Below are 22,803 nucleotides of genomic sequence, written 5' to 3'. Positions count from 1 at the left end.
ACATAGATGAAAACAACAAGTTAAAACTATTAAAAACTATTGTAATGAGTAGAAGTGGGTTGTGAATCTAGATTCAAAATGTTCTACGGAGTGAGCTTCTCTGACATGTGGTGGGAGGCTATTCCAGAGACGAGGTGCACGGTAGGAAAAGCGAAGAGGGCGCGCAGGTGATATATGGTGTAATAAGCTCAGTTAAATACGGGGGGCCGCAAGTCCATGCAGGCCCTTATTGGTTAAAAGAAGCCAAACCCTGAGTCTGGGAGGAAGACGGGGGCCAAATGGGGCCCAGAGCTTGATTTGGAGGAAGGAGTTGAATCAGTACCAGCTTGTGCATCACATGTAAATGTTTCCCAAGCAATCGCTTCAACACTCACGTGTCTGTTCAGGACTGAATAAGTAGAAGAGTCGACGCCGAGCTGCTCGACAACGCGTCAACATAAAAATAGCAAATGACATAAGCGGACAATATGTCACTGTGGGGGAACAGACACGCGTCAGTCACAGGAAGGAAACGCCACATTGCACATTCTGCTGAGAAAGAAAGCAGCAAAGACAAGAAAAGAGAAGCCGCCGAGGAACAATGGTTGAATTCAAGTGGATTAAAGTGTATTTGTGTGTGACACTGGTGCTTCGGTTTACAGGTAAGGACACGTACAGTAGAGAAGTCATACAGAATGAACAGTACTAGAAATACTAGATTGCTTTGTGGCGCTTGCTTTTAAGTCTTACTGTTCTTAGTTTTTTCATTTGTTCCTGTCCCTCTCTTCTTTCCTTCACAGCGATAACAGAACAAAAAGATCAGTCCGTCGTTGTCAGAGCTGGAACTAGAGCGACTTTGCCTTGTGGACTTGAGGATCCGGATAACTGTGAGAACACAGACTGGCTCTACGCTAAATCGCATCACACCAGTGCAGTAGAGCTGGTCAGATCTGGCCTGCTCCAGACGTCTGCGAGTTCCAAATCCAGACCAGAGAGGATGCGTGTTACAGCAAACTGTTCTCTGGTTGTAAAGGAGGTCACAGCTCAGGATGCTGGTCAATACTGCTGCAGACAGGATGAAGACGGGAGAATGAAAGATGCTTTGGTTCATTTGTCTGTCGTCAACAGTGAGTCAACTTGTCTTTTTAGAACAATCTACGGACATCGTGATGACAGCGATAAAATGAATGTTACATTTCTTCACCAGTGACTGAACAGAGGAGCACTGATGGAGTGACACTCACCTGCTCAGTGTGGGCGTATGGAGAGAGCAGATGCACAGTGAAGTGGCTCTTAAAGGGCGGAGACGTGGATGAAGACAACGGCGACCTGAAGACGTCACAGTCTGGCAGCTCAGCCACCGTGAGCTTTAAAAGCTCTCATTTCATTAACAAGTCAGAAAACTACGAGCCACTGACATGTCAAGTGACGTATGGTTTCACTGAGAAACGGTTTCTCTTCAGGCCTCGGTCATCAGGTGAGAAACCCAAGAGAATATGATGAGCTGTTCCCGAGCCGGACAAAATCACATCTGTTTATTTTATGGATTTCTCTTTTTCTTGAGCAGCACTTGGAGACAACGAGACGACAACAGAGTCAGAAGGTACTGAATAGTTGGTGTAAATCATCTCTTCGTACAGCTGCCTGTCGCCTGACTTAAAAGAAAACCTGTTCAAAGCATGTGAAAGTCTCTTTTGGCTACAGGAGGTTGGACAGAACAGGAAACTACAGCTAAATATCTTTTCACTCTGTTGCTAGATTGGTGGTGGTGGTGGTGGTGGTGGATGCGCATCGTTCTGGCTGTGGGCTTAGCAGCAGTCGTAATAACTGTGGAGGCTGTACTCAGGTGGAAGAGAAGTAAAGATGGGAACATTCACAGATGAAAGAAAAGGTTGCAAATATGTTACTACGTTGCAAAGTAACATATTCATGTTGTTCGCGTCCCGGTTCGAACCAACCAGGGCCTTTCTGTGCAGAGGTTGCATGTTCCCTCCGTGTATACATGGGTTCGAGATATATCATTACAAAAATAATTCAGTTCAATAACTCAACTCTGCCAAAGATTAATTCTGACTGGGCAGCACTCACAGTTTGGGTGTTAACTGCTGAATGTGTGGGAATGGGACCACAGAAGAGGAACACGAGGCCCAAATCTTGAAATTGACCCGTGCTGTCTTTTTTATTTTTACTTTGTTGTTTTATTTCTCAGGTTTAGGATGATGACGATGATGATGTTGATGAAGATGATGATGATTATGATGATGACGATGATGAAGGTGATGCAGTGACCTACAGCGCAGTGAGAGATTCCTCTTCCTCGGCCGGAGCCTCCTCACATCCCAGCAGCCTCTAGGCTTCCGTCAGCGAACCCCCCCAAAAAAACAGGACACAATATAGTTACGTGTCATATCATTACATTGGTTTTTAAATCTGATGAAAAATAAGAAAACCAAGTCAGTTTTTATTTGCCTTCTCTGTCACACTGTATTAACTGATGTCTTTTATATATAACGTTTATGCTTTTACTAGTCATTTTTATAGATATTGATGCATAAAGGGAAATAAAAAAAACTTGAAGCTCTGCTGTATCTGGCTGCTGTTTTCTAATGTTGCACTTTTACATTTTATTTTCATGATCATTTGCAGTTAAGTTAAGTTGTAAATCCCTTTCTGTCCAGAAGGGGGTGCTGTAGGTGAACTAGTGCAAAGAAGAAACCGCACATTCATATGAGTATTTAATGTTTATGATTCATTTTTTCTTTGTAAAGTCGCCGTCAGGCAGTTAATCAGGACCAGTGATCGATGATTTCCTAAAAAAAACCCTGTCATGTGCTCATTAATGATCAGATGATGATTGTTGAGTTTTATGGTGATTTTGTTCAATCAATCAATCAAAATGTATCTAAAGTGTAATATCACCATTTGACATGGTCTCAATGCACTTTATGATTAAAGGAACACATGACGCAACACACAGCAATGGGACAATTCAACAACATTAAAAGTTATTATAGAAAACAAACATAGATGAAAACAACAAGTTAAAACTATTAAAAACTATTGTAATGAGTAGAAGTGGGTTGTGAATCTAGATTCAAAATGTTCTACCGAGTGAGCTTCTCTGACATGTGGTGGGAGGCTATTCCAGAGACGAGGTGCACGGTAGGAAAAGCGAAGAGGGCGCGCAGGTGATATATGGTGTAATAAGCTCAGTTAAATACGGGGGGCCGCAAGTCCATGCAGGCCCTTATTGGTTAAAAGAAGCCAAACCCTGAGTCTGGGAGGAAGACGGGGGCCAAATGGGGCCCAGAGCTTGATTTGGAGGAAGGAGTTGAATCAGTACCAGCTTGTGCATCACATGTAAATGTTTCCCAAGCAATCGCTTCAACACTCACGTGTCTGTTCAGGACTGAATAAGCAGAAGAGTCGACGCCGAGCTGCTCGACAACGCGTCAACATAAAAGTAGCAAATGACATAAGCAAACAATATGTCACTGTGGGGGAACAGACACGCGTCAGTCACAGGAAGGAAACGCCACATTGCACATTCTGCTGAGAAAGAAAGCAGCAAAGACAAGAAAAGAGAAGCCGCCGAGGAACAATGGTTGAATTCAAGTGGATTAAAGTGTATTTGTGTGTGACACTGGTGCTTCGGTTTACAGGTAAGGACACGTACAGTAGAGAAGTCATACAGAATGAACAATACTAGAAATACTAGATTGCTTTGTGGCGCTTGCTTTTAAGTCTTACTGTTCTTAGTTTTTTCATTTGTTCCTGTCCCTCTCTTCTTTCCTTCACAGCGATAACAGAACAAAAAGATCAGTTCGTCGTTGTCAGAGCTGGAACTAGAGCGACTTTGCCTTGTGGACTTGAGGATCGGGATAACTGTGAGAACACAGACTGGCTCTTCGCTAAATCGCCTCAGACCAGTGCAGTAGAGCTGTTCAGATCTGGCCTGCTCCAGACGTCTGCGAGTTCCAAATCCAGACCAGAGAGGATGCGTGTTACAGCAAACTGTTCTCTGGTTGTAAAGGAGGTCACAGCTCAGGATGCTGGTCAATACTGCTGCAGACAGGATGAAGATGGGAGAATGAAAGATGCTGTGGTTTATTTGTCTGTCGTCAACAGTGAGTCAACGTGTCTTTTTAGAACAATCTACGGACATCGTGATGACAGCGATAAAATGAATGTTACATTTCTTCACCAGTGACCGAACAGAGGAGCACTGATGGAGTGACACTCACCTGCTCGGTGTGGGCGTATGGAGAGAGCAGATGCACAGTGAAGTGGCTCTTAAAGGGCGGAGACGTGGATGAAGACAACGGCGACCTGAAGACGTCACAGTCTGGCTGCTCAGCCACCGTGAGCTTTAAAAGCTCTCATTTCATTAACAAGTCAGAAAACTACGAGCCACTGACATGTCAAGTGACGGAAGGTTTCACTGAGAAACGGTTTCTCTTCAGGCCTCGGTCATCAGGTGAGAAACCCAAGAGAATATGATGAGCTGTTCCCGAGCCGGACAAAATCACATCTGTTTATTTTATGGATTTCTCTTTTTCTTGAGCAGCACTTGGAGACAACGAGACGACAACAGAGTCAGAAGGTACTGAATAGTTGGTGTAAATCATCTCTTCGTACAGCTGCCTGTCGCCTGACTTAAAAGAAAACCTGTTCAAAGCATGTGAAAGTCTCTTTTGGCTACAGGAGGTTGGACAGAACAGGAAACTACAGCTAAATATCTTTTCACTCTGTTGCTAGATTGGTGGTGGTGGTGGTGGTGGATGCGCATCGTTCTGGCTGTGGGCTTAGCAGCAGTCGTAATAACTGTGGAGGCTGTACTCAGGTGGAAGAGAAGTAAAGATGGGAACATTCACAGATGAAAGAAAAGGTTGCAAATATGTTACTACGTTGCAAAGTAACATATTCATGTTGTTCGCGTCCCGGTTCCAACCAACCAGGGCCTTTCTGTGCAGAGGTTGCATGTTCCCTCCGTGTATACATGGGTTCGAGATATATCATTACAAAAATAATTCAGTTCAATAACTCAACTCTGCCAAAGATTCATTCTGACTGGGCAGCACTCACAGTTTGGGTGTTAACTGCTGAATGTGTGGGAATGGGACCACAGAAGAGGAACACGAGGCCCAAATCTTGAAATTGACCCGTGCTGTCTTTTTTATTTTTACTTTGTTGTTTTATTTCTCAGGTTTAGGATGATGACGATGATGAAGGTGATGCAGTGACCTACAGCGCAGTGAGAGATTCCTCTTCCTCGGCTGGAGCCTCCTCACATCCCAGCAGCCTCTAGGCTTCCGTCAGCGAACCCCCCCAAAAAAACAGGACACAATATAGTTACGTGTCATATCATTACATTGGTTTTTAAATCTGATGAAAAATAAGAAAACCAAGTCAGTTTTTATTTGCCTTCTCTGTCACACTGTATTAACTGATGTCTTTTATATATAACGTTTATGCTTTTACTAGTCATTTTTATAGATATTGATACATAAAGGGAAATAAAAAAAACTTGAAGCACTGCTGTATCTGGCTGCTGTTTTCTAATGTTGCACTTTTACATTTTATTTTCATGATCATTTTCAGTTAAGTTAAGTTGTAAATCCCTTTCTGTCCAGAAGGGGGTGCTGTAGGTGAACTAGTGCAAAGAAGAAACCGCACATTCATATGAGTATTTAATGTTTATGATTCATTTTTTCTTTGTAAAGTCGCCGTCAGGCAGTTTATCAGGACCAGTGATCGATGATTTCCCAAAAAACCCCCGTCATGTGCTCATTAATGATCAGATGATGATTGTTGAGTTTTATGGTGATTTTGTTCAATCAATCAATCAAAATGTATCTAAAGTGTAAAATCACCATTTGACATGGTCTCAATGCACTTTACGATTAAAGGAACACATGACGCAACACACAGCAATGGGACAATTCAACAACATTAAAAGTTATTATAGAAAACAAACATAGATGAAAACAACAAGGTAAAACTATTAAAAACTATTGTAATGAGTAGAAGTGGGTTGTGAATCTAGATTCAAAATGTTCTACCGAGTGAGCTTCTCTGACATGTGGTGGGAGGCTATTCCAGAGACGAGGTGCACGGTAGGAAAAGCGAAGAGGGCGCGCAAGTGCTATATGGTGTAATAAGCTCAGTTAAATACGGGGGGCCGCAAGTCCATGCAGGCCCTTATTGGTTAAAAGAAGCCAAACCCTGAGTCTGGGAGGAAGACGGGGGCCAAATGGGGCCCAGAGCTTGATTTGGAGGAAGGAGTTGAATCAGTACCAGCTTGTGCATCACATGTAAATGTTTCCCAAGCAATCGCTTCAACACTCACGTGTCTGTTCAGGACTGAATAAGTAGAAGAGTCGACGCCGAGCTGCTCGACAACGCGTCAACATAAAAATAGCAAATGACATAAGCGGACAATATGTCAATGTGGGGGAACAGACACGCGTCAGTCACAGGAAGGAAACGCCACATTGCACATTCTGCTGAGAAAGAGAGCAGCAAAGACAAGAAAAGAGAAGCCGCCGAGGAACAATGGTTGAATTCAAGTGGATTAAAGTGTATTTGTGTGTGATACTGGTGCTTCGGTTTACAGGTAAGGACACGTACAGTAGAGAAGTCATACAGAATGAACAATACTAGAAATACTAGATTGCTTTGTGGCGCTTGCTTTTAAGTCTTACTGTTCTTAGTTTTTTCATTTGTTCCTGTCCCTCTCTTCTTTCCTTCACAGCGATAACAGAACAAAAAGATCAGTTCGTCGTTGTCAGAGCTGGAACTAGAGCGACTTTGCCTTGTGGACTTGAGGATCGGGATAACTGTGAGAAAACAAACTGGCTCTTCGCTAAATCGCATCAGACCAGTGCAGTAGAGCTGGTCAGATCTGGCCTGCTCCAGACATCTGCGAGTTCCAAATCCAGACCAGAGAGGATGCGTGTTACAGCAAACTGTTCTCTGGTTGTAAAGGAGGTCACAGCTCAGGATGCTGGTCAATACTGCTGCAGACAGGATGAAGATGCTGTAGTTTATTTGTCTGTCGTCAACAGTGAGTCAACTTGTCTTTTTAGAACAATCTACGGACATCGTGATGACAGCGATAAAATGAATGTTACATTTCTTCACCAGTGACCGAACAGAGGAGCACTGATGGAGTGACACTCACCTGCTCAGTGTGGGCGTATGGAGAGAGCAGATGCACAGTGAAGTGGCTCTTAAAGGGCGGAGACGTGGATGAAGACAACGGCGACCTGAAGACGTCACATTCTGGCTGCTCAGCCACCGTGAGCTTTAAAAGCTCTCATTTCATTTACAAGTCAGAAAACTACGAGCCACTGACATGTCAAGTGACGTATGGTTTCACTGAGAAACGGTTTCCCTTCAGGCCTCGGTCATCAGGTGAGAAACCCAAGAGAATATGATGAGCTGTTCCCGAGCCGGACAAAATCGCATCTGTTTATTTTATGGATTTCTCTTTTTCTTGAGCAGCACTTGGAGACAACGAGACGACAACAGAGTCAGAAGGTACTGAATAGTTGGTGTAAATCATCTCTTCGTACAGCTGCCTGTCGCCTGATTTAAAAGAAAACCTGTTCAAAGCATGTGAAAGTCTCTTTTGGCTACAGGAGGTTGGACAGAACAGGAAACTGCAGCAAAAAAACCCAACCAGTTTGTCACTCTGATACTAGATTGGTGGCGGAGGTGGTGCATCGCCCTGGCCGTGGTCTTGGCAGCGCTCGTGATCACAGTTGTGGCTGTAGTCAGATGGAAGTGGAGTAAAGGTGGGAACGTTGACATTCATTGACGAACCGGCTTCTCTTTCCTCACAGTGCACTCTAAAAACACTGCAAACCTTTTGTCCCCTCAGGAAACGAAACACAGACGCTTGAAAACGGGGTGAGTGAGGGAACTGAGTAACCCACTGTACTCTTACTTCCCCTTTGACGTCTCCTCTCGTCGGTTGCAAAATTGGAACGCATCACTGCACCACACGCTGTCATGCCACACGATGAAAAAAATCAGCTTTCTCCGATCCACACAAGCTACAGGTGTTGTCCGTTGTCCTGCAGGTTGCATCTGTCAACATGCATTTTTGAACAATGCATGGTGTCAATTTCTTGACTTGTCTTCACAACGTCTCTCATCGCGCGACGTCACACAACGGGGTATGTTTTTCATATTTGAAGAATACAAGCTTTAGATTGTCTCTCTATTGTTTGTGGAGAAAAACCCTGGAACTGTTGACCTTTGACGGATCGTCTCCAAAAGTAAATCATCGGGAGAGATACCGTCCCCAGTAATAGGCACACTGTAAAAAATAACTCCGATACAACAACTCCGAGGACGGATTTTTAAGCGGGCGGCGCCAGCGAACTGCGCCGCGGCCTCAGACTCCCAGGTGCCCCACACTGACTTCAGTCAGTACAATGAAGTGAAAGAGTTCAAGAATAAATAACCGAAAACACACAAAGAAAAAGAGTCGAGCACGTAGCAAATCCTCGCGACTGAGCAGTTGTCACGCTGTCGTCTCTGCGCAGGTCGATCCTGAAGATGATGTTCGCTACGCCTCCATCCTGCACGCCACCAACAGCGCTGCCGGGGTGAGTCCGTCACAACGGAGGGGGGAAAGTTTGAGGATGGTTTTTGAACACGTGTGCTCATGTGCTGTGATGTTTTTCTCTTTTTTTGAATGAATGCCACTTTGTGTTCTCTACAGATCTGGGGTGGTGAGGACCAGGTGACCTACAGCACTGTGGGGGCTCCCTCCCCGTCTGCCGGAGCCGCCGCCCCCGACCCCAACAGCCTCTACACCACCGTCAACAAACTAAACAGATAACAGACCGCAGTAGAATGTGATATCAATTTGATATCCATGCTGTCGTCCCACAGTTCTTTCTTTAAAGCTTTCTGAAAACTGGGGACCGGATTTAACCGGAGGTCGGCTGTTTTATTGATTTCCCCCTATCGGAGTTTTTGTGCTCCGGTTTAGTTTATAGTCCTGGAGTAATTTTAATTCTTTATCCTCAGCTAAGGCAGCTTGCGGTTGCTTTTTTTTTTAATGCAAAACAATGTTATGTGTCCAGAGTGCCAGCAGGGGGAGCTGCAAGTTAATTTTCTACTGCGAGTTCAAAATGAATCGCAAAAAAACTAAACAATCATATGTTTTATTTCGATATAAACTGTACATTGTTTGCCAGGGTTGTGTCAGAATCCTTTGAAATTACAGATTCAAAATTACATGGCAATTTTTGTAATCAGCGACGGTATCCGTTGGAGTACAAAAATAATGTTATCTAATCTGAATACTTTTGGATTACTTAAAAACCAAACATCAAAAAATATTGCACATTGTACCCAAAAACAAAAAGAAAATTAACGCAACCACAAAATTTGGACTTCCACAAAGTGAATCTTTAAAACTGTTTAAACATTAAAAACATTGTCAAAAAATCATTCTCTATAAATCACATATCTATCTGTAAATGTGTTATCTATAAATCATAGAAAAAAAACATTAGCAAAACTGGCAATCTGAGAGTGTATACTGTGGAGTAATGTACACAGTTATGTATATATGTATATCATTTAAATGTGATTTTAAAATTGCCTTATTTTAAAGACATCATCAAAATGTAATCAAGTAGTCATTGAGACCTTGACAATGTAACTATAATCTAATTACACTTTTTTTCTCAAATGTTATGTGATCTGAATATAGTTACTTATTTTTTTAATATCTGACTATGTAATCCAGATTACATCTAATCCGTTACTACCCAACCCTGCATTTTTGCTTCGTGAACTGTTAATCACATTATTTTGTACTGACGTGTGTTTTTTCAAGTTTTTTAAAAAAAGAAGGAAAATCTCTTCTTGATTTATACTGTTTTTATAGGATGTTGCTTCTGTTGTTGATTTTCGTTCCTCGCATCCTCTGTTAATACAGACATTTTTCACAGGGGTGGCCAGATGGGGCGACTGAAAATCTCAGGGTATATTTTGGAGTTTTGGATTTGAGTTTGATTTTGTTAATTTTTTCTTTAAAGACTGTAACTCTGTTTTTTGTTACCTTAGTTATTAAATACTACTTTTCAGCCCTTTACCTTCATTTGCGTCCTGCTCATTCAAACCTGTGACACTTAGACCTAACTATACTATTTAACTATTGAAAGAAATATACATACTTTATCGATTTAAATGAATATTACTTAATGTTAAATGCATTTTTACCTAGTGTAAAGTATGAAATATCAGATCAGATCAGATCAGATCAGCTGCTCTTGTATATATCGAATACAATAATGCACCTGTTTGTTCTTATTCATTATTGTACTTAACTATACTATTTAACTATTAAAATAAATAGTACCCAATGTAAAATATCAGATAGAAGCATTTTACCAACATGTAGCATATTATGTATAATAGATAGATAGCTAGATAGATAAATAGTTACTTTATTTATACCAAGCTGGGAAATTCCAGTGTAACAGCAGCACGTTTCACACAGCACACTTTAAAAATATATACTATATATACACAAACAAATGTCAAAGTATACCAATTGCAAAAATATAGAGAATAAGAATAATAAATATAAAGAATTTACATGAATATTAATAGTGTAAATAGTGCAGTAGTACAATCAGTTTCCAGTAGTGTGCAGAGGAACATGGTAACATGAAGGTGCAAATTTGCCGGGATTGGGGTGGCCAGTGATTTAATTGGGGAGGCCGTGGCCCCCCCTAAACTATTAAAATCCATTGTTTTTTCTAAATTGAGACTAAAATCAACAGTTGCGGCAGAGGGGAGAAAAAAAATCCCATTTGTTGCAGATATATCACTTGTTGTTGACGCCTTCGTCCGCCGAAGTCAACCAATCAGAGAGCGCCGTCGCTTCCAAATAAGGTAGCGCCCGCCCTCCGGCCCGCCCCCTCTTTGTGGACCGGACCAATGGGAAGCCGCTGTACCGGGGGGATACACACACAAGCGGCAACGACGAGTCAGAGCAGTCGGTAACTGGCAGCACCGTTCTTTTTTTTTTATATATCCCCGGTGATTTAATCATGTGAGGGAACCGAAGACGCCTTTTATTCTGAGGAGGTAGCCGACAGCGAGGCGCTGCTGGCGGGGAGGAGGAGTGCAGCGCGGCGGCGGGAGGGAGGCGACGGCCCCCGCAGTATTCTAGCTAGCAACCAAAAAAAAACCCCACACCAACCCAGCAGGACTTCCGGGTTCAAAAGAAAAAAATAAAAGCCTCCCACTGGAACAGGATTCGTTTTCCTTAAAAACTTCCTGGGAACATGCTCTCACGCGCACGCGCGTAACCAGCACCAGCGAAAGGAGCGATGCGGTTTACGAGCTGCGCACTTTTATTAAATAAACGCAAGACTTGAGGTGCGGGATAGAAACAATAAATAAAAGAAAGCGGTGCTGCTGCTTTTATTTTGAAGTGGAGTCTGCCTGGGATTTCCGGCCGTTACCTTGTCGCGAGCTTGACAGCATACGAGGAACCGGAGGGAGGAGGGGTGTGAAGTTACAAAGGCTCCGGACAGAAACAAGAGCCCGCGGCTCCGTGTCGGACACCGGCGGCTCCTCCGTGTCACACCGGAGCTTCCCCCCGCGGAGAGGACGGTTAGTACAACACCGGCGGACCGGCGATAAACCGCGCGTCCAAATGATTTTTTATTTTCGTGTGTGTGTGTGTGTGTGTGTGTGTGTGTGTGTGTGTGTGTGTGTGCGTGTGTGTGTGTGTGTGCGTGTGTGTGTGTGTGTGTGGTGACTAACTCACCTGTGAGTTTTTGAGGACTGCAACATGTATTTATTAATTTTTAAAAAAAAATGTTGTCCTTATAATGTCATAGAATCGCACACACACACACACACACACACACACTCATCAAAGACTTTTGATTATGACACACACACACGTACACACACACACACACACACACACACTCACACACACACACACACTGTAACTCTGAGGCACAACACAAAACATTTATACCTCTTTAAGTTCAAATTTTATTTTGATTTAAATTTTAAACATATACTTTGCTTTATTTGTTCACTGCCACCGTCACTACTTTTATTTTTCTTATTTCTTTTCCCTGTATGACATTAGCCAATGCGAAATGTCCTCATAAATATATATATATATATACACGAGAGCCCGACCGATATTAATTTTTTTAGGGCCGATGTCGATATCGATATTAAGGAGTACAAGATTCCTGATACCGATGCATTGGCCGATATATATATTTAAAAAAAATTTAATCTGTCAATGATTCCTCAGATGTCGTTGTCAAACCTTTATGACAAAGAAATGTAATGAGTCTTGATATTTTTTCAAGTTTAACCGTAAACCTTTTACAGTAGTCATTTTATTTGACCCAAAATGTAAAAACATAAATGCCCGTTTAAAGGCTCATATCTGTTGGCCGATAACATCGGTCGGGCTCTAAAAATATCCTCCGATACCGACATGTCTATGAAAGGATAATATCGTTGAACCGATATATCGGTCGGGCTCTAATATATATACACATTTAACAGGATTTTTGCCTTTCATCCAATATAGTTACTGTAACATGTTCTCTCTGTGTTTCCTGTCATGTTTATGTTTTTGTTTTTTCGTACATTAATTGTTGACTGGGTCGACTGTTGCCACACTGGGTGGAGTTTGCCTCCCTGTATGGTTCTGTAGTCACACTGTACTGTCGCTATATCATTCCTCTTCCCAAAATAGGAACGGCAGGAACTCGTCAAGAAGTAGTAGCTTTATAGAAGCACAATGGTACCTTTCATGGAGAGATTGTTTGCAGAAATAATGTAATTACGTGAAGAGAATTACTTCTTACACTACTGCAGTCCTGGTTTGAGGAAACTTTTGTTTTTTTTCTCCCGCCAGGTTTGCCCTTGAAGATTACAACAATGTACGGTCCAACACTGACAAACGAGGAGAAGCTCTCGTAGCTGGAGGAGGATTCCCTGCCCTGACGTTTCCTCCTCCTCCTCCTCCTCCTCCTCTTCGTGCCTCCCCCCCTCGGGAGCAATGACCGGACCCAATTCCCCGAGCCGGGCCGGCACCTCCCCGGCCAAGCTGAGCCGGCACGGCCGCTCCAAGAGCACCAGCTCGCACTGCCTCCTGCGCTGCAGCACCCAGGAGGACTCCTCCGCCTCCCCCCCGAACAACTGTTCCCCCCGCTCCCCCGGTGAGGAGGAGGAGAAGGACGGAGGGGTCCTGTTCTACGTCAACCGGACGGGCTTCCCCATCGAAGGCGTCACCTGGGAGAGGATGTGGGCCCACGTGGCCGCCGTGCACCCAGAGGGCCAGGAGATGGTGGACAGGATACGAAACGCTGCCTTCCTCCCCAGGGTAAGATCGCAATAGTGAGCGGTTTTATTGTTCCGAAACAAAAGCGTAAATCTCTATAGACAAACAACACTTCACGGGGAAGTATTGTAATTGTAAACGATACTTTCCCACTGCAAACGCTTCTACCAAGGTTTTCTCTGCTTTTTGAAATCAATTTAAAAATGATTTTTTGAAAGGTTTTGGACCGTTTATAGGAATAAACCAGACATATGAAGAGAAATTAAGTATTTTCTCTCTTTGTTACTTTGCAGAGTAATAATTAATAGTAGAGCTCCATAGAGACACATCGGTATCAGCGCTTATGTTTACCGATATGAGATTTTTTTAATTGTACAGAATAATCAATGCAGGAAATAGAAACACATTTATGATTATATATTACGCAACGTAATAACTTAATTCAAGCTCTATATAGTTCTTTGTATCTATTCATTTATTTAACCATAAAGTTTATGGTTAAAACTAGAATGTCAAGCCTCAATTGCATTTCATTGTCATAAAGGTTTGATAATGAAATCTAAGGAAACATTGACAGATTAATTTATGTATTAGCACTGCAACAGTTAATCGATTAGTAATCGACTACTAAATGAATGGCCAACTATTTTGATTACCGAAAAATCGGTTCAAGTAGTTTCGGTTCAAAAAAGGTCAAAATTCTCTGATTTCAGCTTCTTAAATGTGAAGAGTATCTGGTTTCTTTGCTCCTCTGTGACAGTGAACTGGATATCTTTGACATGTGGACAAAACAAAATATCATCTTGAGGTTTTGGGGAACACGATCTTAGGTTTTCACAATTTATGACATGTTATGAAGCAAACGACTAATCGATTAATCGATAAAATCGATGGACATTTTATTCGATGATGAAAATAATTGTTAGTTTCAGCCCTAATACATACATGTGTATATATACAAATATATCGGACAATGTATCGGTATCTGAAACCTTGTCCTCCCTTATACCGATATTGGCATTGGCACCAAAAAAATCCATATCGGTCGGGCTCTGAATTAATAGAAAAAGAAAATGACAGATTAATTCGTAGGGAAAATCCCAACAAGTCAGATCCCCAATCACAATCAGAATTCAAATTGGACTCCCGAAACTCAAGTCAACAACTTAAATTCAGCATAACAAAACGTAACAATTTCAGTTATCAGAAATCCAGGTTTAAACAGTTGTAGTCGTAGCACTAATGGCCTCAATTTTTAATAGTAGTAGTGTCTTTCCTCTGGTCATCTGCTTCTTTCATGAGCAGCATTCTTTGTGCTGCCCTTCAGGCCAGATTCCCCTCATAGTTTTTCTCATCAGCGATTCGAGTGAATGCTCGTTGTGTTCCAGGCCGAGGAGGAGGAGGAGGGAATCTGGTTCTTGTTTAGCTCTGCTAAATTGGCCATGTGGTCATTAGTGACCTGGTTTGGTTGTTGGCAGCGTCGAGCTCTTGACAGAAGGACGACGTGCAAACACAAACACAAACACACGCCGACGTAGAACCGCGCGTTCGGAAACCTTCTGTCTGGTTTTGTAGAAAGCTTTGGCTCCACGTCGCGGTGGTTTCACGGGTATCGCTGTGAAATCAGGGCCAACTGTAACCGTGGACCCACTTGGAAGCGTCTTCAGGGAGGGAAAACAGTCGCTGTGTGAAATTAGTATCAGCCAATACTAGTGAAATAGAAAATATGAAAGAAAAACTGCAGACTCTTTACTCAGAAAATGTGCGCATAACAGTCAAGTTTTTTGTACTTGTCGTACTGATGCATGTGTCAAATTTATTTTCTTACATTTTTAATTTTAAATTAAATTTATTTAAATGATTTGACTTTTTAAGGGAAATAATCATATTAAAATTATTGTTTTTACTTGTTGAAATGCTTTGCCGGGGTCCTGCTTGCGTTATTAATAGTGAATACTAGTTTTCTGTCAAGGAATAGGCCTGTTGGCTGCTGCTTTAAGTTTGTGAATGTGACATTTATTACAGCCGCTGTGTACAGTGTTTAATTTAAAAAGTCAATAAATCGGAGACCACAAACAAACCAGACCAATGGTTAGAAGAGCTTCGCATCATGTGGTCAGGCAGCCCCCTGACGAAATATGACGAAGTACGCGGGATTCATATGGGTTGCTTTCAAAACGCAGTACGTGGTATAGGTCTGTGTTACTGAGTCCACGTCGCCGCTCCCTGTGCCCTCATTAACGGAATAGAAGACTTGGAACAGGGACCAAATAATCCCTCTAATAAAATCTGGGTTGTGGATAATCTCCTACCACCTGGACGACCCAGAGGACTTTTCACGGGGAAACAAACCTGGCTGGAACTCGTCTGAGCAAAGCTCTCTACCAAAGATCTATGAGAAGAAAAAAAAATGGGAAAATTAATCTTTTAATTTAACATATGGATTTTGTATAATCAGAAAAATAGATGATTGAAAGAGGAAAGGAGTTTTAAACCAATGCCTTTCTTTTTCTTTTTTTTACTATCACTGTAATGTGATCATAATCTGAGGATTTAACCTTCCACTAGTTGATTGTTTTAATTTGAAGAAAAAACATTAAACAGTCATTTTGAATTCCCATAACCGATTGTCCTAAGAAAATGAACATGTTTCCGTTCATTTTATTTTGGAGGGCCGTGAAGCGATTGCACTGAAACTAAGCGTTTTTAGCATTTGCAACCAGCTCAGCGACACACAGCAGGAAGCAATGCCACCGCTGCTTGATATTGTGTCATTCTATGGATTATCTCTCCATGTGTCATCTATGTCAGCGTCCAGGATTGAGCCCAGAACTGCTCAAGTGTCTTTGTCCGCAGTAGTTGGTGCCATTTTGGATCATTCAGGATGCATAATGTGCTGTTTGGGATCGGTTGATGACGCGAATGGGCGTTTGCCAACAGGGATTATTTTAGACAGATGTGCTCTGAGGCAAAGAATTACAGACTACTGCAATAATCTTCAAGAAGGTGTTTTTTTTCCTCTCAGTGTGATTACTGTAATCCTACTGCAGTTACAAGCCACGGCTTAGTAGTAATGAAGTAGTATAAGTCCTTTTATATCTTGTATCTTGTATATACTGTCTCTCTTTACACTTTCTCTCTTAACACACACCCAAACCTAAAGCCAATTCTAACCCCAAAACCAAGTCTTCACCCTCAAACAGCCTTTTGAAAAAGAGATAAGCGGCCATAATGTCCTCCCTTTCCCAAAATGTCCTCCCTTTCCCAAAATGTCCTCCCTTTCCCAAAATGAGGATATAAGTACAGGTGTACACACACACACACACACACTAAGAGAATGACAGGCATTCCTCGGGACGTCCCGCTCTGAAGTTTTATCCCGACTGCAGGAAACATGATCCGTCTCGCTCTCGGCCTGATGACCGTTTCTATTTCCAATGCACACAGAGCAAAAGGGGCTTTAAGGGGTAATTGAGGGCACGGCTGTCTGTTGCCCCTCACACCTGTTCCCATAATGACGCAAAAAGACACGTGGCCCATGAGACAATCACCTTTTTTATCTAGAAGACTGTGGGGAGTTAAATCCCCTTCTGCTGATCTACGTCTGCCAAGTGAACCGTAATTAACTGTAATTTACTTAAAATTAACTTCTTTCATCTCATGTTCTCCGTTGGCCTCATATGGACGTCGTTGGAGCTCCGCTCGCTCTTGTGACTGATTGTTTTCAAAACCGCTTTCTGCTCCCCATCCCCCCCACTTCCCCTCTGAACAATTCAAAATTCAAAAAGCCGGGGAAGGTCATAACCGTCTATGAGATATATCCTTCTTTTCTTCTCTCTCTCTCTCTCTCTCTCTCTCTCTCTCTCTCTTCCTCTCTCCTTCTGCTTTATATTTACGTTTCCCCCGTCTCTGGCTTCTGTTCCAGCAGAAAGGACGGAGACAAAAGACGGGTGTGTGTGTGTGTGTGTGACGAAGAGAGTGAGAAGAGAAAAGGAATGAGAAAAAACAAATAGGGAGGTTTGAGACGACTGTGTGGGGAAAGTAGAGGTGTCAGAGGATGGAGAGTGGAGGGGTGAAACCAGGAAGGAAGGGAGGTGGAGAGGGATTAATTACCACTCTAAACTGGGACAATGAAGGGAGGAAGGGGCGGCGGCATATCAGCTGTCAGCGATGCTGCATTTTTGGGTGAACGCAATATTCCAGTTTCATTTCGTCTTATGCTTGTGTGTGTGTGTGTGTGTGTGTGTGTGTGTGTGTGTGTGTGTGTGTGTGTGTGTGTGTGTGTGTGTGTGTGTGTGTGTGTGTGTGTGTGTGTGTGTGTGTGTGTGTGTGTGTGTGTGTGTGTGTGTGTGTGTGTGTGTGTGTGTGTGTGTGTGTGTGTGTGTGTGCGCGCCAGCGTATTAAAGCCTCAGTGAGGATTTCACTACATCAGAGATTATATGGCAAAGAAAATCTGCTATTTACTGGTCTTGGCTGTCGTGGCAGATTTAGTTTTTTGGGGGGGGGGGGGGGGGGGGGGGACTGTACTGTAGACTTGATGAGTAGAAGGATGAGCAGCAGCTGAGTGAACCTTTTTTCTTGCTTGACGAATGACGCACTGTTTGCATTAAATGACACATTCTGCTCATATTCAGGTTCATAATGTTAATTTGGGTTATTGCTTGAATTCTCTAATGTTCAGTAAACACAACACAGCTCCTCTTTCACAACCTCTGACCTGAAACACTTGGTTTGAGCTCCCGTCCCTTTGAGGCCCCTCCCTCCCGATGAAGCCTCAGTCTGCTCTGATTGGCCAGCTGGCGCCACTCTGTTGTGATTGGTCAACTGCTTCCAATACATGTAGGAAGTTCCCCTCGCTCTCGCTTTACCTGGCTTCGTTGGGGGGCGTGTCCAGACGAGCCACTACACATTCCATATGGATATCCGTAAAAAATGGTGATGTCACGATGTTACGGAAGTATTGCCCTGACATCTGAGGAAAGGTTTCCAGGAGCAGAGCTTTCTTCCTTTGCCGCAGACTTTGGTTTTTTTTAACTTTGCGGAACTTTTGCATATTACACACCTGAGGAGAGGAAAAGGGAAAAACAAACAAAAAAGCAGATTATGTCTCTTTTAAATTAATGGTGAATACTGTACCAGCTTAAATTGACTTAGTACAAAAAGTCTGGAACGCTGAAGTACGGCAGATCAAATCCCACACGAGGTTCTCATTGCGAGTTCCGTACATGAATATGCGTGTGAGGCTGCAAAAAAAGACAAAAGAGGTTTTCTACCACATTTTACATCTGCCGTATTTAAATGAGTGCATCTTAATAGAGCACGTCTCAGGGCTTGTTCTCCATGTTGTCTTGTTGACTTCCGTCTAGATAAACCCCCACAGGAAATGACAGGGCCATGCTTCACCCTTCCTGCGCGGCCACGGGAATGACTCGTACATCCCTCACTCTCGGCTCCGTGTATTCAGAACCTGCGGCTTTTGAAATGAATGCTCTTTAATGTGCGAGCAGCAGTGTGACGAATTGACCAGCAGCGTTGGAGCATCAGTCAGTCAGTGAGTCGCGGAACATGGAGACGGTTCTGGGCTTCACCACATGTTTGAACTAATGTGTGTCTCTTTTCTTTTCTTTTCTTTTCTTTTTTTCTTCCTCCAGCATCCCGTTCCGTCCGTCCCGACCTTCAGACCGTCCATGTCGGTGCCCGACTGGCTGGTGGCCGTCCAGAACTACATGAAGGCTCTGCAGTATCCTTTTTTTTAACGCAAATGTAGCCATGACAACACACGATGAGAGAGCATACGACTCACGAGACTGGCTATTTATGGCTCCGTGTCTTTCCCCCCAAAGGACGAATCGAACCATCGACCATCCGACTGGTCGACGACCGTTTCTACCTCCTGAGCTGCAGTCGCTCCGAATGGAGCAACAACGCCGTTAACTGTTGTTCCACATGTTCTATCATCCTTGACATTTCTGTCAGATACAACCACACGGGAACCCAGTTCTTCGAAATCAAGAAGAGCCGTCCACTGTGCGGGTGAGTGGACCGCAGCTTTGTGACGGACCAAGCAACGAAGACTATGGTCTGATATAATTATAATCCGATTAACCACAGTCGGAGGCATTCACTTCTTCACACTTAGATATTTTGTTTGAATTTACATTTGAAAGAATAGTCTTATATAGAGCTGCAACAGTTCATCGATTAGTAACTGACTACTAAATTAATCGCCAACTATTTTGATAATCGATTAATCGGTTCAAGTAGTTGTACTAGTACTAGTAAAAAAAGTCAAAATCATCTGGTTTCAGCTTCTTACATGTGAATATTTACTTGTTTTCTTTGCTCCTCTGTGACACTTAACTGAATATCTTTGACGTGTGGACGAAACAAAACAGTTTTATGACATTTTATGGACCAAACAACCGATCAATTAGTTGAGAAAATAATCGACAGATTAATCGATGATGAAAATAATCGTTAGTAGTCGTGTTCTAATGTGGATGCATTGACTTGATATTTTCCAAATCACACAGAAGATGTCACTGGAGTTAATGTGTTTTTTTGTTTGAATCCTGATTAGAGCTGTAGTTTTTGTCCATGAATTTTCAAATTAAAGTGGCAGCATAACAATTATACCCTTATTTCACGACCTCTCCTTCACCTCGTCTTCCTCCCACATTCACTCTTCCTCTCTCCTCCTCTTCCTCCCGCCTCCTGCAGGTTAATGGAGACGGCAAGAGAGATGATCAGGGAGTCTCTGCCAATCAAATGCCTGGAAGCCGTCATCTTGGGAATGTATCCTTTGCACACACACGCACACACTGGGCCAAAAGGTTATTTTTATTATCTCTGTGTGAAATCGATGAGACACGTTGCTCTGATATCCTAATGCCCCCCCACCACTGCCATCCTCTCCAGCTCTCTTCCTGAACCCTCGTTGCCTGGCAACAAGCCCACTTCAGAGTTTAGACCCCCCCCCCCCCCCACCAACACCACACACACACACATACTCACTCACAAGCTTAGTATCATCCGGCGGAGCTTGAATTATAATAAAGCAGTTTTAGATTTTTTTTAGAAAACCTTGATGAACAGAATTTGATCGGCTACAGTTTCGGATTATTCACTAGAAGTTCTGCAAAAGATCAGTGGTCGTGTTATGAGTTGTTCCATCTCCATACGAAGCCTCTGTGACCTCGGGTTTTATCGTTCTACATGCAACATTAATTGTATGTTCACGCGTAAAATTACGCCGTTTTACTGGTGTGATGTTTATACGTCAACACGCAACAACATTTTTCATTTTTTATGAGCCAAAATTATGATCATAACAAAGTGACATATCTGACTGCGTTAGTACTTTTTCAAACGGCAGCGTCTCAATTCTGACGATTTACGGGTTGTCTCTGTTTGTCCAATAGCTTAGTGGGCTTCACCACTGGTTTGACTACAGAAGATGGGGGGTTCGATTCCTGGCTAGGACTAGGCTCAAAATCTGTGCAACTTGACTGTAAGTTTCTTTGGACGAAAGCGTCAGCAAAATTAATGTAATGTAAATAACATGATCATTTGTTTTGATCTTTTTAGCCTTAGGGCAGATATTCCCGGTAAATACCAAGTTTCCCGAATTTGGCAAGAAATCTTATGTGCGCTTACTTTTCTATGATCACACCACAGGCAAAACAATAACAGCGATAACTCGTGTTGTAGCAGCGCAACCGGAACACTTGTCTCCGCAGCAGGTCAGATGTCCAGTGCGTCGCCTCTGCTCCGTCCGAATACAATCGTCCACAACGCAGGACGTGAAGCAGCTGATTTACGATCACGTGCTGCAGACGATTGGGTGAAGATGCTTTGCAGATCACCAGACGAGTATCCCTCTGTGAAATGGAACGGTTCCAGTTTCACACGTGCTAGTTCCGCGGTGGCTTCTCTCTCTGTCAGGGGAGGCGGCCGACGGCGACGTTAATCCAGACTGACTTTTCACCTGCAGAGGAGAAGGAAAGTGACAAGAGCTCAACAGAGAGAAAGAAGAATAAATCAGAGGTGAAGGAGGGAAGCGGCGCGAGAGCGTCGGCTGTGTGTCGCTGACTCATCGGGACAGAGTGCATGTTTGAGCGGTGTCGTCTTTGGCCCGCGGCCCTCGGGTCACCTCGGCTCAAAAAGGAGAGGACAGGCCCCAGTGAGAATTGAACTCACGACCCCTGGTTTACAAGACCAGTGCTCTAACCACTGAGCTATGAGGCCTGAGCTGCCAAACAGCTGATGGCCAGCGATTTTAATGTCAACAACAGCGGCGGACACGCCCCGTCTTAGTCACACCAAGACATGCCGTCAGGTGTGGAGCACTGTGACAAGACATGCGCTCACTGAGGAACTCATTTACATCTGAATGTCTTTTTAAATCTTGTTAGCACCAGATAACTTGAGAGTGAGATCGGGGGGGGGGGGGGGGGGGGGGGGCAAAAGAGAGGGATGAATAGAAGCTGTTGTCGTAACTGGTGGCAGTTGTTGCTCTCGGCCTCTCCGGTCTGCGGTCTCTGAACTCTCTCCAGGGTTTATCTCGAGACACAGCAGCTCTCTCTCTCTGTGTGTGTGTGTGTGTGTGTGTGTGTGTGTGTGGGGGGGGGTTCACTCTTTGAGTCTCACTGGATTAGCGTCACTGGCGGTTTCCATAGAATAAGGCTGCCGAGTACATAGCAGCCTCGGGGAATCATGATCATAATCACAGTGCTGACCAGAGCTCGTCCGGATTCATCAGTTAGCCCCAAAAACATAAAACATAAGCTTTATTTTGCAGAATGCAGAAAAGATGTGCATGTTTGTGTACATTTTATGTGCTTATAAATCGATTTTTAATTTTTTTTTACTCCCTAATATCGGTATTGGCATCGGCCTCCAAAAAAAATTCCATGTATCGGTCGGGCTTCATGCTGCGTCCCATTACATCTCTGGACTCGGGGGGTTGGTGGGGTTGATGGACTGCAGCATCAGCACTGATGTATTTCACAATCAAGTAATGAACTTTTGAGTTTTTATGTAATGTATGAACAGAGTTCAAATCCTGGCATGTTTAGAGGCAGCAGCACAGACTGCTACACTGCCACATGTATGTGGACACGTGAGAGACGACGCTGTGTGTCCATGAAACCTGCACCAGAGTGTTGGTGAAGTTGGCTTTGGGTGGGAAAAAAAGTCCAAGTCCAGCTCATCCCGAATGCGTTACATATGGTTGGTATAGCTAAACGGGTTACACCACTGATTTTGGTACAGAATTTGGAGGTTTGATTCCATTTCAGGACATGGCTAAAACAAGGCTGGATGGGCAGAATTTTTTGTTGTTGTTGTGGATCTGATTTCTTGTAGAACCACGATTTCTATTAATAGAAATTAAGAGCCCTAGTGCGCACAATGAAGAGCCCTACGTGTCTGCATACTTTTGGCCTTATTTCAAGACCACCAGC

At 43.3% G+C, this 22,803-nt stretch overlaps 3 protein-coding genes and 1 non-coding gene across 15 annotated transcripts in view; 3 read left to right on the top strand and 1 right to left on the bottom strand.

Annotated features, from left to right (window-relative positions):
* The first annotated feature begins 157 nt into the window (after positions 1-157).
* LOC124849577 lies at positions 158-2,560 on the top strand. 4 transcript variants are annotated; one of them, XM_047328413.1, is made up of 6 exons: positions 158-641; positions 780-1,106; positions 1,187-1,456; positions 1,547-1,582; positions 1,738-1,842; positions 2,189-2,560. In XM_047328413.1, exons 1-6 carry the CDS (start codon positions 581-583, stop codon positions 2,197-2,199), a joined length of 810 nt encoding a protein of 269 aa, XP_047184369.1. In that variant the 5' UTR covers positions 158-580; the 3' UTR covers positions 2,200-2,560. The 4 variants fall into 4 exon arrangements, with proteins under 4 accessions (XP_047184369.1, XP_047184367.1, XP_047184368.1 ...); XM_047328412.1 differs by having other exon boundaries at positions 159-641; positions 1,738-1,870; XM_047328411.1 differs by having other exon boundaries at positions 1,738-2,560.
* Positions 2,561-3,159: 599 nt separating this feature from the next.
* Positions 3,160-10,105, top strand: LOC118289854. 6 transcript variants are annotated; one of them, XR_007030050.1, is made up of 9 exons: positions 3,160-3,641; positions 3,780-4,106; positions 7,126-7,395; positions 7,486-7,521; positions 7,623-7,778; positions 7,865-7,893; positions 8,067-8,162; positions 8,535-8,597; positions 8,714-8,821. XR_007030050.1 is itself a non-coding variant. In XM_047328409.1 (8 exons), exons 1-8 carry the CDS (start codon positions 3,581-3,583, stop codon positions 8,831-8,833), a joined length of 999 nt encoding a protein of 332 aa, XP_047184365.1. In that variant the 5' UTR covers positions 3,182-3,580; the 3' UTR covers positions 8,834-10,105. The 6 variants fall into 6 exon arrangements, 5 of the variants coding, with proteins under 5 accessions (XP_047184365.1, XP_035472861.2, XP_035472864.2 ...); XM_047328409.1 differs by lacking the exons at positions 7,126-7,395; positions 7,486-7,521; positions 8,067-8,162 and adding exons at positions 4,187-4,456; positions 4,547-4,582 and having other exon boundaries at positions 3,182-3,641; positions 7,686-7,778; positions 8,714-10,105; XM_035616968.2 differs by lacking the exon at positions 8,067-8,162 and having other exon boundaries at positions 3,183-3,641; positions 8,714-10,105.
* Positions 10,106-10,972: 867 nt separating this feature from the next.
* The window catches only part of vash2 (vasohibin 2), a 22,983-nt gene continuing 11,152 nt past the window's right edge, over positions 10,973-22,803 (top strand). For 2 of the 4 annotated variants that reach the window (XR_007030047.1, XM_035617333.2), the window contains exons 1-5: positions 10,973-11,631; positions 12,914-13,381; positions 18,991-19,079; positions 19,316-19,372; positions 20,060-20,134. Coding sequence is in view for 1 of the 4 variants with exons in the window: in XM_035617333.2 (XP_035473226.1) it covers positions 13,058-13,381; positions 18,991-19,079; positions 19,316-19,372; positions 20,060-20,134 (545 nt within the window). In the remaining 3 variants the exon portion in view is untranslated. Of the gene's footprint in view, positions 11,632-12,297; positions 12,800-12,913; positions 13,382-18,739; positions 18,891-18,990; positions 19,080-19,315; positions 19,373-20,059; positions 20,135-22,803 lie in introns of those variants that run through there. The other 2 variants (XR_007030048.1, XR_007030049.1) reach the window with 2 other exon arrangements.
* trnat-ugu lies at positions 21,514-21,586 on the bottom strand. Its single transcript has one exon. It is a non-coding gene; the product is annotated as a tRNA-Thr (tRNA).

Source organism: Scophthalmus maximus, chromosome 18 (genome assembly GCF_022379125.1).
Source record: "Scophthalmus maximus strain ysfricsl-2021 chromosome 18, ASM2237912v1, whole genome shotgun sequence".
Classification (NCBI taxonomy): domain Eukaryota; kingdom Metazoa; phylum Chordata; class Actinopteri; order Pleuronectiformes; family Scophthalmidae; genus Scophthalmus; species Scophthalmus maximus.
The sequence above is the reverse complement of the archived record's forward strand: the minus strand, read 5'-3'. Positions and strand labels throughout refer to the sequence as shown.

Bases quoted from the DNA above. Each gene is read 5' to 3' on its own strand.
- LOC124849577 (XM_047328411.1), top strand. From the start codon at position 581: ATGGTTGAATTCAAGTGGATTAAAGTGTATTTGTGTGTGACACTGGTG. The intron at 1,107-1,186 runs GTGAGTCAACTT...TTTCTTCACCAG, and splicing joins TCATTTGTCTGTCGTCAACA to TGACTGAACAGAGGAGCACT. The intron at 1,583-1,737 runs GTACTGAATAGT...CTCTGTTGCTAG, and splicing joins GACGACAACAGAGTCAGAAG to ATTGGTGGTGGTGGTGGTGG.
- LOC118289854 (XM_035616968.2), top strand. From the start codon at position 3,581: ATGGTTGAATTCAAGTGGATTAAAGTGTATTTGTGTGTGACACTGGTG. The intron at 4,107-7,125 runs GTGAGTCAACGT...TTTCTTCACCAG, and splicing joins TTATTTGTCTGTCGTCAACA to TGACCGAACAGAGGAGCACT. The intron at 7,894-8,534 runs GTGAGTGAGGGA...GTCTCTGCGCAG, and splicing joins CACAGACGCTTGAAAACGGG to GTCGATCCTGAAGATGATGT.